The sequence below is a fragment of the Oryx dammah genome, unplaced genomic scaffold (genome assembly GCF_014754425.2).
Source record: "Oryx dammah isolate SB20612 unplaced genomic scaffold, SCBI_Odam_1.1 HiC_scaffold_24, whole genome shotgun sequence".
NCBI lineage: Eukaryota > Metazoa > Chordata > Mammalia > Artiodactyla > Bovidae > Oryx > Oryx dammah.
In genome coordinates this window covers 70,762,284-70,785,277 of record NW_024070208.1, presented here as the reverse complement: position 1 = coordinate 70,785,277, position 22,994 = coordinate 70,762,284, and the positions used below count along the sequence as shown (strand labels likewise).

At 40.9% G+C, this 22,994-nt stretch overlaps 1 protein-coding gene across 1 annotated transcript in view; it reads left to right on the top strand.

Moving 5' to 3' along the window:
• LOC120883241 (multidrug resistance-associated protein 4-like) overlaps nt 1-22,994 on the top strand; it is a 181,019-nt gene that overhangs the window by 76,406 nt on the left and 81,619 nt on the right. Inside the window, exon 19 of the mRNA XM_040267270.1 lies at nt 15,201-15,351. Coding sequence (XP_040123204.1) covers nt 15,201-15,351 — 151 coding nt within the window. The remainder of the gene's footprint in view (nt 1-15,200; nt 15,352-22,994) is intronic.

Sequence of the window (22,994 nt, the reverse complement as noted above, 5' to 3'; positions counted from 1 at the left end):
GAAGTTAGAGTCTGGTATTTGAGAGAGAGACCTGGGATGGCACTTGTGTATTCTTCACTGAGAAGGTAGTAGTTGAATCTGTGAAGGTGGATAAGATTGCCCAGAGAGAGTGAGGCATGTTCAGGGACCAAGATCAGAAACTTTTGGAAGCCTTGATATTTAGAGAGAAAGCTGAAAGAGGAGGCAAGCAGAGGAGACACACAGTGAACAGCAAGGAAAGAAAGGAGGAGACAGGGTGCAGACCTGAGAAAAGACAGGTCTGCTCAATGCAAATGAGAAGGTGAGCCCACGGAGAGTTGTTGGTTGATTTGGAATCAGGAGGTATTGGTGACCCAAGAAGGAGGTTCCAGATGTGAGGAGGCCAGAGTGCAAAGGGCTGCAAATCCAGGAGATGTGGAGGGAGTTGAGGTGAAGACAGGCTACTCCTGGAAGGGGTTTGAATGAAGCAGGAGAGAGGCCCCTCTGGAATGTAGGGTCTGAGGAGATGTTGCTGGCTGTTTGGGTTTGTAGTTTGAGTTGGGGGTATGTGTGAGGTAGTGGGTGGTATTCTTTCTCTCTCCTTCTATTCAACAAATAGGGATTAAAGTTGAGACCCTGAGGTACAGGGGTGAGTCGGGCACAAAGCCCTCTTCCAGGACCCCCAGGGGAGGGAAAACAAAGTGAAAGTCACTCAGTCATGTCCAACTCTTTGTGACTCCATGAACTATACAGTCCTTGGAATTCTCCAGGCCAGAATACTGGAGTGGGCAGCCTATCCCTTCTCCAAGGGATCTTCCCAAACCAGGGATTGAACCCAGATCTCCTGCATTGTAGGTGGATTCTTTACCAGCTGAGCTACAAGGAAAGCCCAAGAATACTGGAGTGGATACCTTATGGGAATTGCCCCTACCCAGGAATTAAACTGGGGTCTCCTGCATTGCAGGCAGATCCTTTACCAACTGAGCTGTCAGGGAAATCCAGGGGAAGGAACCACATAGAAACTCACCTCTTGCTGCCTTTGGAATCTGAATTGTGCAAGTACCTCGGAGAAAGCCCTGAAAGGCAAACTGGATGTGGGAGCTGGAGCAGTTAGGGAGTCTGGTCTAGGAAGTGGGTGGAGTTTCTATGAAGTGACCTTTCATCCCAGAGGAAACAAAAATGCTCCTGTGGGTGGTGGAACAGGAGGTGCTGCCAGAAGCTCAGTTCCTATGTGGGAAGCAGTCTTTTCTCTCTGTCACTATTGAGAGTGGGGTCAGGAAGGGGCTTGTTCAGCTTTGTTTCAAAGGATGCAGTTAGTGTCAAGTGGGTTGGAACTCATTCCTGATGATTCTGATCAGCCTTGGTATATTTTATAAACCTTGGAAAATACTTGATTATTTTCATGTTAATTACATCTAAAGGGTTTATTCCATATACTTGTCCTTATCTAATTCCTTCTCATTCTCTTAAATGAAATCTCAGGTAATTTGTTTAATATTTTGTAGTAGTGATGGCAAGTGTGAAAACCCTGGATTCTGACTAGTGTGTCCACACTTCAGGACAGTCCATCCCCTCAAGTGATGTTATTCAGATACCACATCCCAAAAGAGGGGTGATCACGAGTTTGTACACCATTGTGTACCCTGACTCTTATAACAACAGATCTTGCCTGTTCAGTCACATTATAGTTATTGACAAAGAGGAGCTGTTTACATTTCCAAAGGAAGAAGAAAGGTAGCATTAAAAAAAATCAATTTGTATAGTGTGCTTGGTGGCTCAAATGGTAAAGAATCCACCTGCAATGCGGGAGACCTGGATTTGATCCCTGGGTTGGGAAGATCCTCTGGAGGAGGGTGTGGCAACCTGCTCTAGTATTCTTGCCTAGAGAATCCCCATGGACAGAGGAGCCTGGTGGGCTACAGTCCCTTGGGTTGCAAAGAGTCAGACATGATCGAGTGGCTAAGCACAGCACCTGATAATCATTTATGATGTCAACAGCTTCAAAGTACCCTGGAATGAGGAGGCCTGCAGTCTCCTCTTTGAAGCTTGAGTCCTGGATCACCCTCTTACCATCTCTGCCGCACAAAAACAACACCTCTCTGCAAAACAGGGAAAATAATACCAACTTTATAAGGTTTACTGGGAAGACAAAATGAAGTTGTTTTAATAAAATTCTTAGCACAAAAGCTAAGTGCATCTTGAGCACTAAATCAGATCAATTTAGTTCAGTCGCTCCATCATGTCCAACTCTTTGCAACCCCATGAACTGCAGCATGCCAGGCTTCCCTGTCCATCATCAACCCCCAGAGCTTACTGAAACTATGTCCATCGAGTCAGTGATGCCATCCAACCATCTCATCCTCTATGGTCCCCTTCTCTTCCCACCTTCAATCTTTCCCAGCATCAGGGTCTTTTCCAGTGAGTCAGTTGTTCACATCAGGTGGCCAAACGATTGGAGTTTCAGCTTCAGTACCAGTCCGTCCAATGAATATTCAAGACAGATTTCCTTTAGGATGGACTACTTGGATCTCTTTACTGTCCAAGGGACTCTCAAGAGTCTTCTCCAACACCGCAGTTTAAAAGCATCAATTCTCCAGGCACTCAGCTTTCTTTATAATCCAACTCTCACATTCATACATGACTACTGGAAAAACCATAGTTTTGACTAGATGGACCTTTGTAGGCAAAATAATGTCTCTGCTTTTTAATATGCTGTCTATGTGGGTCCTAGCTTTTCTTCCAAGGAGCAAGCGACTTTTAATTTCATGGCTACAGTCACCATCTCCAGTGATTTTGGAGCCCAAGAAAATAAAATCTCTCATTGTTTCCCCATATATTTGACAGGAAATGATGGGATCGAATACATGATCTTAGACATCTGAATGTTGAGTTTTAAGCCATCTTTTTCACTCTCCTTTTTAACTTTCATCAAGAGGTTCTTTAGTTCTTCTTCAGTTTCTGCCATAAGTCAAGGCTATATATTGTCACCCTGCTTATTTAAATTATATGCAGAGTACATCATGCAAAATGACAAGGTGGATGAAGCACAAGCTGGAATCAAGATTGCTGGGAGAAATATCAATAATCTCAGATATGCAGATGTGCACTAAATAATGCATCATTATTTTAAAACATCAAATGTATTTTTAAGTAGGAGAAATAGTCTGCTAAAGGCATGATGTTGAATTAAAATTATTGTGACACAGTTTTCAGGCTCATAAATATTACCTCATGAGTTTGCATTACATAGATTCTAGGCTTTGCAATCCTTGAAGACTTAAATGGACACTTTCCCATGTAGACTCACAGAATAAAAATCAACCATTCTCAAAATAGACCATTGAGCACAAAATAGTTCAAATTAATGTAATTTTCACAGTTTGCCAAAGTGACAGATAACATTGTGAAATACTAGAGATCTCTTCAAATAATTAGTGATACCAAGGGAACATTTCATTCAAAGATGGGCATAATAAAGTACAGAATGGCAAAGACCTAACAGAAGCAGAAGATATTAAGAAGAAGTGGCAAGAATACACAGAAGAACTATACAAAAAAGATCTTCATGACTTAGCAATCATTACAGTGTGTTCACTCACCTAGAGGCAAACATTCTGGTGTGTGAAGTCAAGTTGGCCTTAACAAGCATTACTACATACCAAGCTAGTGAAGGTGATGGAATTCCTGTTGAGCTATTTCAAGTCCTAAAAGGTGATGCTGTAAAGTGCTGCATTCAATATGCTAACAAACTTGGAAAACTCAGCAATAGCTACAGCACTGGAAAAGGTCACCTTACATTCAAATCCCAAAGAAGAGCAATGCCAAAGAATGTTCAAACTATCATACAGTTTCACTTGCCAGCAAGGTAAGGCTCAAAATCCTTCAAGCTAGGCTTCACCAGTATGTGAACGAGAACTCCCAGATGTACAAGATTTAGAAAAGGCAGTGGAACCAGAGATTAAATTGCCAACAACTGTTGAATCATAGGAAAAGCAAGGGAATTACAGAAAAATATCTGCTTCTTTATTGACTACACTAAAGCATTTGACTGTGTGGATCACAACAAAGTGTGGAAAAATTCTTAAAGGGATGGGAATACCAGACCACCTGACCTGCCTCCTGAGAAATCTGTATGCAGGTCAAGAAGCAACAGTCAGAAGCAGACATGAAACGACAGGCTCGTTCAAAATTGGGAAAGGGGTATATCAAAGCTGTAAAATGTCACCCTGCTTATTTAAATTATGTGCAGAGTACATCTTGTTAAATGCTGGGCTGGATAAATCACAAGCTAGAATCAAGGTTGCCAGAAGAAGTATCAACAGCCTCAGATATCCAGAGAATACCACATAATGGCAGAAAGCAAAGAGGAACTAAAGAGCCTCTTGATGAAGTTGAAATACGAGAATGAAAAAGCTCAACATTAAAACTCAACATTCAAAAAACTAGGATCATGGCATTCGGTCCCCTCACTTCATGGCAAATAGATGGGGTAAAAATGGTTACAGTGACAGGTTTTATTTTCTTGGGTTGCAAAATCACTTGTGGCTCCTCACCCACAACATACATTTTGAGATAACATTGGCTCAAGGTGTTTTCTTGGGCCATAAAATGATTGACATGAATCTTGAAGAAAGGCAGGTTTCCAAGCAAAGACATAGTCTCATTAACATAGCTTAAGAGAATATTTGCATGAGTAAAACGTATTGGTTTGTCAAGTCTGTTCTGAGTCTTAGGCAGAACTGAGTTGAAGACAGAGCCCAGGGTAAATACATAGTTCATTATCACAGCTTAAGAAAATCATTTCCATAATAAAAACGCATTGGTTAGCTCAAGGTTTGAGTAAAGTTCTGGTGGAACTAGGTGTCTTAGTGGCAACACAGAATTTTAAAAGAAACCTCCTTTTAATTTTGTATAGATAAGGGAAAAAATCTAACACTTGTAGTTTGTTTATGTCTGACACTTAGCAGCCTATTTCCTCCCTTTGGAGACCCCTAGCCTTCCTGCCTGTTACCCTCTCATGTTTACCTTTTTTTCCTCTTATGATTTATGTTTTTATATCCTAAGAAGTCTTTATCCTTAGAAGCATGAAGATATTTTCCTATTGTTCTAGTTTTTTTTTTTTTTAGAAACTAGAAATTAATGCAATACATTTTGCATTAATTTTTGCATATCAAAGTGTATTTAGTTGTGAGGCTTATTTTTCCCAGTTATTCTAGCCAAGTTTGTTAAAGACTTTTATACATTGAATTGGCACCTTGATTTAAAATCATTTGACTATATGTGAGGAAGTCTGTGTCTGGATCTTTGTTTTGTTCCACCAATCTTTTTGGTTTAATTTATTCCTGAATATTTAATGAGTTCAATTCAAGTGAGTTCAGTTCAGTCACTCAGTCATGTCCGACTCTTTGTGACCCCATGGGCTGAAGCATTCCAGGCTTCCCTGTCCCTAACCAACTCCCAGAGCTTGCTTAAACTCATGTCCTTTGAATTGCTGATGCCATCCAACCATCTCATTCTCTGTAGTCCCCTTCTCCTCTTGCCTTTAATCTTTCCCAGCATCAAGGTCTTTTCAAATGAGTCAGTTCTTCACATCAGGTGGCCAAAGGATTGGAGTTTCAGCTTCAACATCAGTCCTTCCAATGAGTATTCAGGACTGATTTCCTTTAGGATTGACTGATTTGATCTCCTTGCTGTCCAAGGGACTCTCAAGAGTCTTCTCCAGCACCACAGTTCAAAAGCATCCATTTGAACGCAAAGAAAAAATACCATTTTCAAATGTTCATTGCTATTATATAGAAAGCAATTGATTTATTTGAGAATTCACTTTGCATTTCCTGGAGTTGGTGGTGTTTTCTAAAATTCTGTAGGATTTTGTACATACACAATCATGTTAGCTACTTGTCTGTTGTAACAACGATGTAAGTAATTTGAAAGCTAGAGGCAAACAGATCATATATTCAAACTGTGCTTGTGAGAGTGTTATAGCCATGTGTTCTGGAAAACAAACTCATTCAGACGGACAATGCAGATAGTGGAGTGCAGTTTATTACACCGGTAGGCCCGAGGCAGAGTCTCCTCTTAGCCAAGGACCCCGACCAGCATTTGTGAAAATCTTTTATACCCCATGTGTACGTGTCCGAACCCCAATTTCCTTGAGACTTACATAAAACAAAGGAAGGGTAAATACAATCACAATAATCCCATTATTCAAGTGTTATCAAGTGTTAGGTGTTCAAACAGTTTATAATCAATAAGCCTGAAGTTACACCCCAATAGATACAGAAAGAATTTAGGACCTGTCTGGAGGCAGGGGTGATTAGAGTCTGTTTTCTCTTAGGTGATGAGTAACCTGGATGTGATCTTCAAGATTCCCTTGTCCAGAGGGGGTCTTATACTTTTATTGTAGTTTCCATAGGCACTAAGCACAGACTCCAGAGTCCATTGGAGAGGTGGGCAAGCCTGATCAGCATGAATTGACCTAAGATGGGGTCCAGGCCCTATGAATTCCTTCTTCAAGAGGAAAATTTAAAATCTGCAGCATTAGAATATAGTGTTCATTCTAGCAGTAGAGTCTTCCTGTGGAAATTTAGTGTTTTTACTATCACCCATATATAGATATTGAACATGTAAAATACTCAGCCTAATTTTCTGTCCTTGGCATTTATGTACATATTAAAATTATTGGGCTTCCACCCCACCCCACCAAAGACATTTTGTGTTCTGGGCTTAGAACTCATCTTTCTCATAAAACCTTTTTTTTTAAATTTAAATAATAATTCTTAAATCAACACGTTAGTATGCTCTATTAGCATTTTTAAGACATTTTAATGAAGAGTCTGCTCTATGAGCTGAGCAGGCTATTATTCCCTAATAAAAAGAAATCTGGAAGTCATCCCTGCATGGGAGAAAGCAGATACAACCCCAAGAAACCAAACAAAACTGGAAAATGCAGACAGAAGGAAATATATAATAATGGAGTATATCTGCTGCTGCTGCTGCTAAGTAGCTTCAGTCGTGTCTGACTCTGTGCAACCCCATAGATAGCAGACCACCAGGCTCCACCATCCCTGGGATTCTCCAGGCAAGAACACTGGAGTGGGTTGCCATTTCCTTCTCTAATGCATGAAAAGGGAAAGTGAAGTCATTCAGTTGTGTCTGATTCTTAGCAACCCCATGGACTGCTGGCCTACAAGGCTCCTCCGTCCATGGGATTTTCCAGGCAAGAGTACTGGAGTGGGTTGCCATTGCCTTCTCTGGGAGTATATCTAGATATTAATTTTATCTTTATTTGTGATACAGTATTGGGCAGAAATGAAAAGGACAATCTTGGGGTCAGAATGACTGAATTACCAGTGTGCTCAGTTGCTCAGTTGTGTCTGGCTCTTTGAGACCCCATGGACTGTAGCCCTCCAGTATCCTCTGGGGAGCCCATGAGATTTTCCAGGCAGGCATAATGAAGTGGGTTTCCATTTCCTCTTCTAAGGGATCTTTCTGACCCAGGGATTGAACCCACATCTCCTTAGGCTCCTGCATTCCAGGTGGGTTCTTGACTTTGGGCAAATTGCTAAATCTATCTGAGTATCACTTTCCAGTTTTATTAAAGGAGAGAAAAATCCTTCTTACTCAGATTTGCTGTGAGAATGAAATTAAAGAAGGCCTATGGAATAATTGAGAGGTGGGACACGTGCCAAGCCTCGAAATGTCATCATTATTGGTATTTGGGAGGGCAGAATATCCATGAAGTTTTTGGTGAGAATTGTACAATTTTTTCAGTATTATGAGAACATTTGCCCTGGGCACTAATAATAAAGCAGTTTCATAGTTTTCAAATTTTTTGATTTAACAGGTTTTTAAGTGAAACCATTAACATTTTTCATAAGCATTATTTTTTTCTGTTTCTTTATTGCTTTTGTGTATACTTCATTAACAATTTATTTAGATGACAATGTGGCTTGTCAATAATAATGTAGATATTTTTCTGGAATTCTCTTGCTTTTCCTATGATCCAGCAGATTTTGGCAATTTTATCTACAGTTCCTCTGTCTTTTCTAAATCCAGCTTGAGCATCTGGAAGTTCTCAGTTCATGTATTGTTGAAGCCTAGCTTGGAGAATTTTGAGCATTATTTTGCTACCATGTGAGATAAGTACAGTTTTGTGGTAATTTGAGCATTCTTTGGCATTGTCTTTCTTTGGGATTTGAATGATAATTGACCTTTTCCAGTCCTGTGATTACTGCTGCATTTTCGAAATTTGCTGGCATATTGAGTGCAGCACTCCAACAGCATCATCTTTTAGGAATTGAAGTAGCTCAGCTGGAATTCCATCACCTCCACTAGCTTTGTTCGTAATGATACTTCCCAAGGCCCACTTGTCTTCACATTCTAGGATGTCTGGCTCTAGGTGAGTGATCACACCATTGTGGTTATCTGGGTTACCTGCCTCCTGAGAATCTGTATGCAGGTCAAGATGCAACAGTTCGAACAACAGACTGGTTCCAAATTGGGAAAGAAGTACGTCAAGGCTGTATATTGTCACCCTGCTTATTTAACTCATATGCAGAGTATATCATGCGAAATGCTGGGCTGGATGAAGCACAAACTGAAATCTAAATTGCCAAGAGAAATGTCTATAACTTCAGATATGCAGATGATACCACCTTTATGGAATAAAGTGAAGAGAAACTAAAGAGCTTCTTGATGAAAGTGAAAGAGGAGAGTGAAAAAGCTGGCTAAAAACTCAGACTCAAAATATGAAGATCATGGAATCTGGTCCCATCATTTCATGGCAAGTAGATGGGAAAAGAGTGGAAACAATGATCGAATTCATTTTGGGGGGCTCCAAAATCACTGCAGATGGTGACTGCAGCCTTGAAATTAAAAGAAGCTTGCTCCTAAGAAGAAAAGCTATGACCAACCTAGACAGTGTATTCAAAAGCAGAGACATTACTTCTTGACAAAGGTCTGTCTAGTCAAAGCTATGGTAGTCATGTATTGATGTCAGAGTTGGACTGTAAAGAAAGCTGAGCACCAAAGAATTGATGCTTTTGAACTGTGGTGTTGGAGAAGACTCTTGAGAGTCCCTTGGACTGCAAGGAGATCCAATCAGTCCATCCTAAAGGAGATCAGTCCTGAACATTCATTGGAAAGATTGATGCTGAAACTCCAATACTTTGGCCACCTGATGTGAAAAACTGACTCATTGGAAAAGACCCTGATGCTGGGAAAGATTGAAGGTAGGAGGAGAAGGGGATGACAGAGGATGAGATGGTTGGATGGCATCACTGACTCGATGGATATGAGTTTGAGCAAGCTTCAGGAGTTGGTGATAGACAGGGAGACCTGGTATGCTGCAGTCCATGGGATTGCAGAGTCGGACATGACTCAGTGATTGAACTTACTGTGGTTTGTCAGAAATAGCTTCACAGGACAGCATCATTTCTGAGGATGGGCGATGGGGAGATGACTGCTTTAGTCATCCTGACATCCTAAGCAGGCTGTTTGCCTGTACCAAGAGGCTGAACTGGAGTGGACACAGTTGAATTTCCTAAGATTCAGTAGTGTACAAAATCTAGCTTTTGTACTTCCTTTGACATCAATAGACTAGTTCATGGTACATGAAATAGAAAAAGTCAAATTGATCTTCTCTTGGGACTGAATTGAATAATTTGGTTGGTTTAGTGAATTCAGAGGTGTTCCACTTTTCCTTTAGTTTTCCTTAAATTCTCAGCAGTTTCATAACAGTAAGTCTTCTCAAAGAAGCAGCAGAAGTTGAAACAAAGAGAATAAGGAATAAGAAAATAAACATCTCAAAAAATCTTGACTTGCTGCCATAACCTTAATTTTATCAATTTTTGGAAGACCTGGAATTGGGAAGAAAATACAGAGAGGACAAAAACTGTACTAAATGAGATTTATTGGTCATATTATTTCTAAAATAACTTCTTCAAACAAAATAGACCTTAGATTCAATTTTCTCTGTGGCTAGAGAAAAGCCACAGTCACTTTGTACATCATCACCACATCTAAGGAAAGCATCACCTGCTCTTGTATATCCTTGGATAGTACTCAACTGTTCCAGGGGTTAGAATGAGTGGCCTCTTAAGGGTCCAACTTCATGAGATTCTTAAGGTTCTTTAAGCCCTTAAATCTGTAATACACTGTTCCCTCCTCCCCTGGCTGCTGTGACCAGAGCACACTGAAACGTGATAATAATGGACTTTGAGTTTATATTTGTTATCCATAAACTGGTAAGCACTTAATGTACATAATCTCATTTAATTCCCACCACCATCCTTTTATAGTGTTACAATATCCCAGCTTTACTAACATTAAAAGTGGGTGGGGGATCTTACCATCCCTGTTAATTTAGGGTAAGCCCTAAACCCTCTTGAAAATTAATAGTCTCAGATACCTCAATAGCTGTTTAATGGAATTTCCCCTCCAAGTATATGTTGTCATCTCTGCAAACTAAGGATTCGATCTGAATTGTGAAAATTCACCATGTACTTTCAAGTGAAATACTATCCTCGAATGTTTCAGTTCAGTTCAGTTCAGTCACTCAGTCATGTCCGACTCTTTGTGACCCCATGAATCGCAGCACGCCAGGCCTCCCTGTTCATCACCAACTCCCGGAGTTCACTCAGACTCGTGTCTATCGAGTCCGTGATGCCATCCAGCCATCTCATCCTCAGTCGTCCCTTTCTCCTCCTGCCCACAATCCCTCCCACCATCAGAGTCTTTTCCAATGAGTCAACTTTTCTCACAAGGTGGCCAAAGTACTGGAGTTTCAGCTTCAGCATCATTCCTTCCAAAGAAATCCCAGGACTGATCTCCTTCAGAGTTGACTGGTTGGATCTCCTTGCAGTCCAAGGGACTCTCAAGAGTCTTCTCCAACACCACAGTTCAAAAGCATCAATTCTTCGGTGCTCAGCCTTCTTCACAGTCCAACTCTCACATCCATACATGACCACAGGAAAAACCATAGCCTTGACTAGACAGACCTTAGGCGGCAAAGTATTGTCTCTGCTTTTGAATACACTGTCTAGGTTGATCATAACTTTTCTTCCAAGGAGTAAGTGTCTTTTAATTTCATGGCTTCAGTCGCCATCTGCAGTGATTTTGGAGCCCCAAAAAATAAAGTCTGACACTGTTTCCACTGTTTTCCCATCTATTTCCCATGAAGTGATGGGACCGGATGCCACGACCTTCGTTTTCTGAATGTTGAGCTTTAAGCCAACTTTTTCGCTCTCCTCTTTCACTTTCATCAGGAGGCTTTTTAGCTCCTCTTCACTTTCTGCCATAAGGGTGGTGTCATCTGCATATCTGAGGTTATTGATATTTCTCCTGGTAATCTTGATTCCAGCTTATGTTTCTTCCAGTCCAGCGTTTCTCATAATGTACTCTGCATATAAGTTAAATAAGTAGGGTGACAATATACAGCCTTGATGCACTCCTTTTCCTATTTGGAACCAGTCTGTTGTTCCATGTCTAGTTCTAACTGTTGCTTCCTGACCTGCATACAGATTTATCAAGAGGCAGGTTAGGTGGTCTGGTCTTCCCATCTCTTTCAGAATTTTCCACAGTTTATTGTGATCCACACAGTCAAAGCCTTTGGCATAGTCAATAAAGCAGAAATAGATGTTTTTCTGGAACTCTCTTGCTTTTTCCATGATCCAGCAGATGTTGGCAATTTGATCTCTGGTTCCTGTGCCTTTTCTAAAACCAGCTTGAACATCAGGGAGTTCACGGTTCACGTATTGCTAAAGCCTGGCTTGGAGAATTTTGAGCATTATTTTACTAGCATGTGAGATGAGTGCAATTGTGCGGTAGTTTGAGCATTCTTTGGCATTGCCTTTCTTTGGGATTGGAATGAAAACTGACCTTTTCCACTCCTGTGGCCACTGCTGAGTTTTCCAAATTTGGTGGCATATGGAATGTTTGCATTTACTCATATGGAATCATAGACTTTTGATAGAATTCTCAAATGGTGTGCTCCAAATAGGTTATAAACATATTAAAAAATGATTCCCCTTATTTCTTGGGGCATCAGGACTTGGGTCACTTGCTTCTGGGTCAACACATCTCTTGCTGTGCACACATCATTGTCTCAGTGCCATCGTGAGAAATAGCTACAGAAGCACTGGCCATGGTGGTGTGGGCCATCAGATGGGCCTGAAATCCAGTCGGATGGGAGGAATTGTGTGTGTGGCTTGGATTATGTTCCTTGGAATCCTCGGAATGTCGAAGGAAGATATGAGATTGGCTTCAAGAAAGGGATGTTTATTGCACCCAAGAATATTCTATTTCCTTTGTTAGGGTGTTGATTGCTCATATCCTATTTTTGCCTTCTACCAACTTTTGCAAATAGTTTGAGAGAGCTGGAAATAAAATATTTATAAATATATATACATAGATACTTAATATGTAAACCTATACATTGTGTGTGTATATATGTGTGTGTGTTTATATAATATTTAATCTACTATAAGACTAACTATAGTATGCCCTTCAAGTAGAAAGAAAACTCTTAGAGAAGGTCTATTTGAATTGTTTCAGAATTTAGGGGCATGAAATCTGAAGGACATAACCTAACTGGGGATCTTTTGAGAGCAATAGTTACTGATCTTTAATGTGTATGCAAGGAAAAAGCATTTGCACAGCTCCCTTCATTTTGATCTTATGTCACTTCCCAGGTTATGTGGCAGGCTGGGTTAGTCATTAAAGGCCATTAATTAGGTAGAAACAGATGATTGAAACTGGTAAATACTGTCCAGTCAAATAATGTGAATTTGCTAAAAAAACAAAACAAACAAACAACAACAACAAAAAAAAAAACAAAAAAAACAACAGCAACAAACTGTAATTTGGATTTTTTTCCTGACTGATGTTTCAGCAGGTTTTTTTTCCCCCTAACAACCAATGATGACACCCCTAGTGACTTTACTTAAGACCAGACATGGAAGGAGCTGGAAGGACCCCTCCTCATCCATGAACATGATGAAGGTTGCAGTAGTGTGGGATACCTGGTTAAACCAGTGTTTGTTAAGAAATTGTTCATCTGTAGGTCTAATAGGTGACTCATTGGAAAAGACCCTGATGCTGGGAAAGATTGCAGGCAGGAGGAGAAGGGGACAAAAGAGAAAGAGATAGTTGGATGGCATCACCAACTTGATGGACATGAGTTTGGGTAAACTCCGGGAGTTGGTGATAGACCGTCAGGCCTGGCGTGCTGTAGTCCATGGGGTCACAAACAGTCGGACACAACTGAGCAGCTGAACTGAGGTCTAATAGGTGAGAGATCAGACAGTCCTATTTTCCCTCATTTATGATTAGAATTTATTCCTTCAGGATTCCATCTTCTTCATTCTGAGTTTCATATTGATACCATGGCACAGATGAGAGAAACAGGGAAAGCACATGGGTCTCCATCCAGATAATGCAGTTTGCTTCACAAGGGCTCCTGGCCACAGAGTCACAGTTCTGGAAGATTTCTCCTTCTAGGCTCCTCCTCCAGCAGCTGTGGCTCTTGGATTACCTGAGTACAAACCACTCCTGTCTTTCTCCATGACCTGCAGTCCTTCCTGGAAAAACTTAGGACATTCACTTGCTCTCCTAGCTTCATGCTTCTTATCTACAAATGGAAATGATACTTCTTACTTTTCTTATTCACAAGATAATTATGAAGATCCTCTGAGAAAACTGATCTGGAAGAGCTATGAAATGATAACCCGAGTCTCTGTGATACAGGCATTACCCACCCTAACCCATCCCTTAGAGATGTACCAGGGCCAGTTGCCCTGGGTGACAAGGAGTGGGAGGCCCTGGATCAGAGAGCATGGGATGCAGGTGCTCGGGCTGAGAGGACCCAGAAAAACCAGTGTTAACTCAGACAAGCATCTCAACCTTCTCCTGCCTCCTTTTTGGTCAAAATTTGTATCAGGTATGATTACTACCTGCAAATTATTCATGCCACTCTCTGTTAAACCAGCCTGTGAAATTCAGTTTTCAGTCTCTTCTTAGATTTCTTTTAAAAATGTTCATATATTCTTCCCTGTGTTTCCTCTGTCCTCTCTGCCTTGTGCAGATTGTCGTGGATTTGTCTCCACCTGAGATCATAAACTTCAGAGGCCTTGACCCAGACCATGTGAATCTACACACCCCCAGTATCGACCCCACTTCCATAGCAGGCAGACACTAAGTGTTGATTGCATTCCTATCGCCTGAAGTTGTCCATTGTGATATCATACTTTTTCTTATAAAGATGGATACTTAAAGCAGCAGCATGTAATGTTTGGTTTCTATTCTTTCTGCCATCTTTTTAGACCAAGGTCATTTCCCAAGATAAAATCACATTATGGGATGAGATGATTAAATGAGTGTTCATAGAATTCTTGGCACAGTGCCTTATATGCAGTAAACGTCTGATAAATGGTATCTGTTGGTGTTTAATCATTAAACTTTGAAATGGACATTTTACATAACATAATGGTGGAAATTTGGATGTACATTGGAGGCAAGCTTAAATGTGTCATAATAGCTCATGACATGGGCTCTCCAGATTTGCAACTTAGGCTTTGTAGTCTTGATCAAGTTGTTTTTCTTCTCTATGTACCTCAGTGTCTCCATCTGTAAAATGAGATAATACTGTTACTATATAGGATTATTGTGAGGATTAAAGATTTAATACATGTGAAGTGTTGAATGTGTGGCCCTGTACACAGTCAGCACTCAGTAAATATTAACTATGGATTGAAAACCAACAAAGAGAATTTCTACTTCCAAAGATCAGCATTTGAATTTTTCCCTACTTTTCTGGACACTGAATTTATAATCAACCACTTCTATAACCTGACATGTATAGCTGAGGCTTCTGGATTCCTCATCTGTGATACCTGCTCGTTCATCTCTAGTAACACCTATTGACTCCTGATAGTTGGTATTCAAGTCTTTCTCCCTGGGAATTTTAAATATTCTCTCATCTGTTAAAAGTACTAATGCCTGCCTCATAGGGCTACTGAGTGTATCAAAGGAGCTAATACCTGAAAAATTATCCTCATAGTGTTTGACACATGCAATAAACATCACGAGAACCATGCATTATTTTATTTCTTTGGATGGAAAAATATTCCCTATTATTCCAACACATCTTTTGGGAAAAGAGTTTAACCTAACAAAACATTAAAGTTTATCTTTGAAAAAAATCCTTAACAAAGACACATCTGTATTTATTTTCACTGTTTCAGGCTATTTTACTTGTGATTGGTGTAGTAGGCGTGATGGTGGCAGTGATTCCTTGGATTGCGATACCCATGATTCCCCTTGGCATTGCTTTCTTTTTTCTCCAGCGATATTTCTCAGAGACTTCACGAGATGTTAAACACCTGGAATGTTTAAGTGAGTACGGGACTCTCAGGTTGGTTTGGCAAAATAGGCTGGCTTTCCTTTGTGCCATTTCATTAACCAGATCCCTGGAATCCTGCAGACTGTCTTCTGGAATTTCTCACTAAGTTAATGATAGGTAATTGAATATTTTGGGCCCTATTCAGCATGGCCCTTAAGGTGGCAAGTCAGCTGTAGCTTTGTATTTTAGCACAAAGAGGTGAGTTTGCCCTGCCATATCCTGATTCCAGGGAACTGTTTACCTCCTGCTTCTTAGACATCCCAGATCCACTGCCTTTCTGGGTGGAATCCTTGGGAAGAGTAGCTTTGGAAGCACTTGGGGGCCATCACTGACTTTCAAAGAAAGCTGCATCCTAATCATCAGAGACAGTCTGGCATCTCTCCATTTCACAGCAGGAAGGCTGAGGCACCAGATATCGACTTGCTCAAGGACAGCTTCCCAGTTGGCACTAGTGCTAAAGAACCTACCTGCCAATGCAGGAGACATAAGAGATACAGGTTCAATCCCTGGGTCAGAAAGATCTCCTGGAGAAGGAAATGGCAACCCACTGCAATATTTTTGCCTGGAGAATCCCACAGACAGTGGAGCCTGATGGGCTACAGTCAATGAAGTCGCACAGAGTCAGACACAACTGAGCGATTTAGCAGCAGAAGCAGGTGAATTTGAGGATAGGGACCATTTATGTCTTGTTCATGACATACTTCCTAATAGAGCAGCCACTCTATAAATGCTTTTATTAAAAATAAAATATTTTGTTATACTGGAACAAATATACAAGGGAAATATGGGAATTTTTTTACCCCAGGTTACTAGAAATGGCAAGGAAAGGAAAAGATTAGGAAAAGAAAAGGAGGTATCAGGAAATATACTCATATACCAGAAATGATACATTTGAAAAATACATCTTTTCACATACCTAAAAGATGGCAAGTAAGTTGCAGTTGTTAAATGTTTTAAAAAGCTAAGTGCTGTTATTTTCAGGTTTACTGTTTATCATCAACAGTATTTGGGGTGAACACACAGTTTATGTTCTACCATCCCCAAGGCTGTTTATATAAATGATGCTGAAAATAATCCCCTTAGAAAGATTATTCAGTAGGCATGCAGTCTAGTATTCCATTTAACTTTGTAGCTGAATGATGGGGAACACATTTTATAACCAATCCTTCTATTCTACAGCTATTCACAGAACATATATTATATCAGAGCTTATCTCATTAATGCACAAACATATTTCATCAATATTAAAAATCATAAGAAATCATAAGGAAAGTAGAATTGTTAAATGTATTTTTTAGAAGGTATAAGGTATAAGGTAGAAGCCCCAAAGGAAGGAAGATGTTTGTATTGATATCACAAACCTTAACCATGGATAGTTACTACTGAACTTTCCATAAACCAAGCCAAGAAGAGAAGTATATTGAGTTCCATGGTTCTTAGTATCTAGTAGGTACTAAGTGGAAAAAAAAAAATCTATGTTCATCAAAACAAAGGAGATTTTTATTGTGGCACTTGCATGTTTTCTTTTTAATAATAAATTCTTAAGAGGCATTTATCCTAAGTATTTGCATAATAGAGTAGTTGTTGGTTTCATAAAAACTATAGAAAAATTTTTGGTCATCAGGGGAATCAGCTAAACTCCCATGAGTTCTGGTCTTAAGAGGTGTTTGAACAGGATGCACAGCAGTAGAGTCCAGGTATGTATGATGTCCTGCTGATGTGAGTTGGTAGGATGGTAGGATGCAGGGAGGCAGAAAAGGAAGTGAAGAGCTCCATCCAGTCTTCTGTAGACAAGGCCTCACACATTTTGTGATTTGAGGCTGCTCATGAAATGGAGCTGGGCTTCGCAGGTAGCACTAGTGACAAAGAATCCTCCTGCAATGCAGGAGAGGCAAGAGACACGGGTTCAGTCCCTAGGTTGGGAGGATCCCCTAGAGTAGGAAGTGGCAGCCCACTCTGGTAATCTTGCCTGGAAAATTCTATGGAGAGAGGAGCTTGATGGGCTACAGTCCATGGGGTCACAAAGAGTCAGACACAACTGAGCACCATGAAATGGAGCCATTCAACAGTCTTGTTGCAAAGCAGGTCTCTGGTACATTCAAAGAGGAGTTGTTCCAGAAGGAACCTGTGACTAAGATTTATGCCCGGGGCCACTTATCATCCATAAGAAAAAAAAGATGGGCATTTCCTAAGTAAGGCTTTTTAAATAGAAAGTACTGGATTTTTAAAATGTTTTTAGAAACCATCCCCAAGAAAGAGAAATGCAACAAAGGCAAAATGGTTGTCTGAGGAGCCCTTACAAATAGCTGAGAAAAGAAGGGAAGCTAAAGGCAAAGGAGCAAAGGAAAAATATACCCATCTGAATGCAGAGTTTCAAGAAGAGCAAGGAGAGATAGCAAGGAGCGATAGCAAGGAGAGAAACTTCCTTCATGATCAATGCTAAGGAATAGAGGAAAACAATAGAATGGGAAAGACTAGAGAGCTCTTGAAGAAAATTAGAGATACCAAGAGAATATTTCATGCAAAGAGGAGCACAATAAAGGACGGAAATGGTATAGACCTAACAAAAGCAGAAGATATTAAGAAGAGGTGGCAAGAATACAGAGAAGACTGCACAAAAATGATCTTCATGACCCAGATAACCACGGTGGTGTGATCACTCACCTGGAGCAAGACATCCTGGAATGTGAAGTCAAGTGGGCCTTAGGATGCATCACTAGAAAGAAAACTAGTAGAGGTGATGGAATTCCAATTGAGCTATTTCAAATCTAAAAGATGATGCTGCGAAAGTGCTGAACTCAATATCCAACAAATTTGGAAAACTCAGCAGTGGCCACAGGAGTGGAAAAGGTCAGTTTTCATTCCAATCCCAAAGAATGGCAATGCCAAAGAATGTTTAAACTACCGCACAATTGCACTCATCTCACATGCTGGTAAAGTAATGCTCAAAATTCTCCAAGCCAGGCTTCAGCAATACGTGAACCGTGAGCTTCCAGATGTTCAAACTGGTTTTAGAAAAGGCAGAGGAACCAGAGATCAAATTGCCAACATCTGCTGGATCATCGAAAAAGCAAGAAAGTTTCAAAAAAAAACATCTGCTTTATTGACTACACCAAAACCTCTGACTGTGTAGATCACAATAAACTGTGGAAAATTCTGAAAGAGATGGGAATACCAGGCCACCTGACCTGCCTCCTGAGAAATCTGTATCCAGGTCAAGAAGCAACAGTTAGAACTGGACATGGAACAATAGACTGGTTCCAAGTCAGGAAAAGTGTATGTTAAGGCTGTACCTTGTCATCTTGCTTATTTAACTTACATGCAGAGTACTTCATACAAAATGCATGACTGGATGAAGCACAAGCTGGAATCAAGATTGCTGAGACAAATATCAATAACCTCAGATATGCAGATAACACCACCCTTATGGCAGAAAGTGAAGATGAACTAAAGAGTCTCTTGATGAAAGTGAAAGAAGAGAGTGAAAAAGTTGACTGTAAGCTCAACTTTCAGAAAACTAAAATCATGGCATCCAGTCCCATCACTTCATGACAAATAGATGTGGAAACAGTGGAAACAGTGGCTGACTTTATTTTTCTTGGCTCCAAAATCACTGCAGATGGTGATTGCAGCCATGAAATGAAAAGACGCTTACTCCTTGACCAACTCCTTGACGCTTACTCCTTATGACCAATCTAGACAGCATATTAAAAAGCAGAGACATTACTTTGCCAGCAAGGTCCATCTAGTCAAGGCTATGTTTTTTCCAGTAGTCATGTATGGATGTGAGAATTGGACTATAAAGAAAGCTGAGCACTGAAGAATTGACACTTTTGAACTGTGGTGTTTGAGAAGACTCTTGGGATCCCCTTGGACAGCAAGGAGACGAAACCAGTTAATCCTAAAGGACATCAACACTGAATATTCATTGGAAAGACTGATGCTGAAGCTGAAACTCCAATACTTTGGTCACCTGATGCAAAGAACTGACTGATTGCAACAGACCCCAATGCTTGAAAAGATTGAAGGCAGGAAGAGAAGGGTACGACAGAGGATGAGCTGGTTGGATGACATCACTGACTTGATGTACATGAGTCTGAGCAAGCTCCAGGAATTGGTGATGGACAGGGCAGCCTGGTGTCCTGCAGTCCATGGGCTTGTAAGGGATCAGACACGACTGAGTGGCTAAACTTAACTACTGGGTTTTCTCAGTGTTTGATCTGGAGAGTCTGAGACTTTGGCCTCATCCTTGTGGAATATTGTTTTTTTTTTTTTTTTTTACATCATAGCATGCTGCAAGAACATTAAACAACAATCTATTCAATCCAGATACCCCTTCTTCCACAGCCCATATAACCAAATGTGGTGGCCGGTTAATTAGAACTATTTTCTCCCTCTAGGTGGCGGGGTGGCGGGGTGGTGGTGGTCTGTGCCATAAATAATACCACTGTTTTCTTGAAACAGTAACTGATGGTATGTCTTAAGGTCACTGCTGAAGGCACCAGTAAAAACAGGGACACCCGACTGCTGTATTCAGAAGGCTTAAACTTGCTTCATCCTTGTGCTCTGAAGGACTACTGACATCTTGAGGTTTAGTTTCAGATCCTACTGCCAAGCTGCCTCTGGATGCTTAGGCTGACTTTTTTTCTTTTTTTTTTCAGCTTAATGAGAAGTATGTAGCTGCTTTTAATGGGTTTATTGGGTACATTTTTGCAGAAGTGAGCATAATAGCAGTCACAGAACAGTGCATAAAATCTGGATGGCATTTGGTTGCCTTTCTCTAGCTAACTCTTTTTGTTTGATTTTAAAACTTTTAATTTTGTATTGGGGTAGAGCTAAATAACGAGTAATGTTGTGATGGTTTCAGGTGAGCAGTGAAGAGACTCAGCCATACATATATTTGTATCCGTTCCCCTCCAAACTCTCCTCCCATTCAGGCTGTCACATAACATTCCAGGTACTGTACAAAATAGGCCCTTGTTGGTGATTTGTTTTAAATATAGCAGTATGTACTTGTCTATCCCAAACTCCCTAACTATCCCTTCCTCCCATCCTTCCTCCCAGAAACCATAAGTTCATTGTCTCAGTCTGTGAGTCTCTTTCTGTTTTTAAGTAAGTTCATTTATTTCATTTTTTTAGATTCCACATATAAAGAATGTCATATTCTCCCTCTCTGATATACTTAATTCAGTGAGTAACGACACTCTCTAGGTCTATCCATGTGGCTGAAAATGGCATTATTTCATTCTTTTAAATGGTCTAAACAACTCTTTGCATTTAGCAGTGCCTGAATGATGAAGCCATATCCAAATTCTGTCTGAAAGGGTGCTGTGATCAACTGGCAATGTCTGCCACAGGCATTGCTGGCAGTGGGTTAGCATGTTTGTCATGTGTATTCAGACAATGGATCCTCATGTCTGCTATTTTAAGTGTTCTCATACCAGATTCCCAGGGACTTTATTCAACCTCAGATGCTTAGTAAGATGTACAGTAATGACTAAGGCTGTTGGATATTAGCTAAGGAAGATTTGGGGTTTTCTGAACATAAAGTCTGGAGAAAAATGTATTTAATCACACATGGGCATTCTTAACCCTCACTATTCTCCCTCTGAGACATTGCAGTTGTGATTAAAAGCAAAACCATGAGATTAAAACAGAGTTGGGTCTGACACCTGCTCTACCACTTTGGTGGGTTACTTAATCCTGGGCAGGGAGTGCTCTTAATCCCTCAGTCTCTGGAAGTCTCATGAGGGTTTCTTTTTTTTTTTTTTAATTAATTAATTTATTTTTAATTTTTACTTTACAATTCTGTATTGGTTTTGGCATAGATTGACATGAATCCACCACATGAGGGTTTCTTGAGTCAGTGCTTGTCAAGTGCTTGCAGACTACTACCAAAGACTCCAGAACCTTGAACATGAAGGAATTCAGAACATAGTAACCACTAGCAGGTTTTACACAGAGTGAATGATAACCCACAGCAGGGCTGTCAGCTGAGGGTCCTTGCATATAGTTTTCTGCCCTTCCCTGCCAGGGAAGATTTTCAGTCTTTGTGGGTTGTGTTCTTAAGAATCTTCAGGGTTGTGGAAACACAGCTGTCAGTCATATGAAAGGTAGGGTGACATGTGTGTGTGACTGCAGACTGATGCCATGGCTCTTATAGGATAGCGAGCTTAGTGTTTGTGGGAAAGGGTATTTCACTGCCCAAGATAAGACCAGGGCCTTGATCCCCACTCCCATGTACCAGTTAATCTTCTGTGGAGACCCTCCAGTTCACTCATCCCGGCATCCTGCTCAGCCCTAAGTGGGGTTTGAAAGAGACAAGGTAGATTTTCACTAGTCTGCATTCCCTTAGACCACTGTAACTGGTAGATATAAGGTGAAGTAGGTGATGGGGTCTTTGAGTTTCCTGGTGTTTAAATGGGGTGACACAGGCTTCTAAAGTCGACCCCACCCTCCCCGCTGGAGAAAATCAGCTGCACTTTGATCTCCTGACAGGGAAGCAGGTGAGGGAGGCCAAAGTGAAGAGTTCATTCCAGGACTCTCCCTGGGTGAACAGCCACATGCTTCCTCCTCAGAAGCCTTGTCTGTGATGACATCACAACATTTGCTGTGGAAGTGAGAGCCTGATTCTAGTGAATTTTCTGTGCTCTCTGGAGCTAGACTCTGGCATCCTCCTGACAGGGTGATGGGCTCAGAATTCACCTGCATCATCGCTGTGAGCACCCTGCTTCCAGATGGAGTGAGTTCTGCGGGTGAGTTGGCACACCTGCTGGGGCTGCAGAAAAGGCCTGTGCGGAGCTCCCAGCCTTTCTTATTTGGAGCATGAGCTCAGTCTGTGTTCATGTTGCTCTTAAAAGTGCAAAGTTATAGGAGGCTAAAATTAAAAGTTAATAGGATGGACAGAGAGACCAATGTTGGTGCTGGAATAAGATAACAGACATGTAACTATATAGTCATAAACACCACCAAATCACTTTAGGCTCTTTGCCTAAATTAAGAACAAAGGGGAAATATTATATCTTGTTCTGGTTCAGAGGTTTTAATTTTATTTTTTCCATCACAGGTGGGGGATCCTAATAATTATGGTTCCTGGTCAGATGTCACAGGTGGAAACAACCCAGGACTGAGTGGATGGACAGATGCCCCCCAGCCCAGACTATCCACCCCCAGCCCAGGGCTTCCCACCTGCTCTGAGCCCCGTGTCTCACAGGAGGAAGCCTGCTCTTTCCTGCTTGTAGAACCAGGGATGCTAAACACAAGAGGTGGTTCTATGTCTTTGCTCATGTGCACCCCAGACTTCTCCCGTACACACACACAGCTGCAGTGCCCATATGCTCGTCAGTACCGACTGAACCACCACCCAGATAGGCATTTTGTTGCCAGGCTAAAGAGTCAGGTCCTGAAAATAATTTGTAGTTTCCACTTTGATTCTTTTCCCCCATCATTTAAAAAACTTTCTGTATCCTCCTGTACGATAAGTGACCCTAACTTCCTCAAAACATCCAGGTTTTACTTATAGGTCTTCTCTAGGAGATGCATAGGTAACAAAGTGATGTCAGTATTTTCTGATGATAAAGCACGAGTTATTACTCATCCCAGACAGAGGTCACAGGCTCACTATCTGCCGCTGACA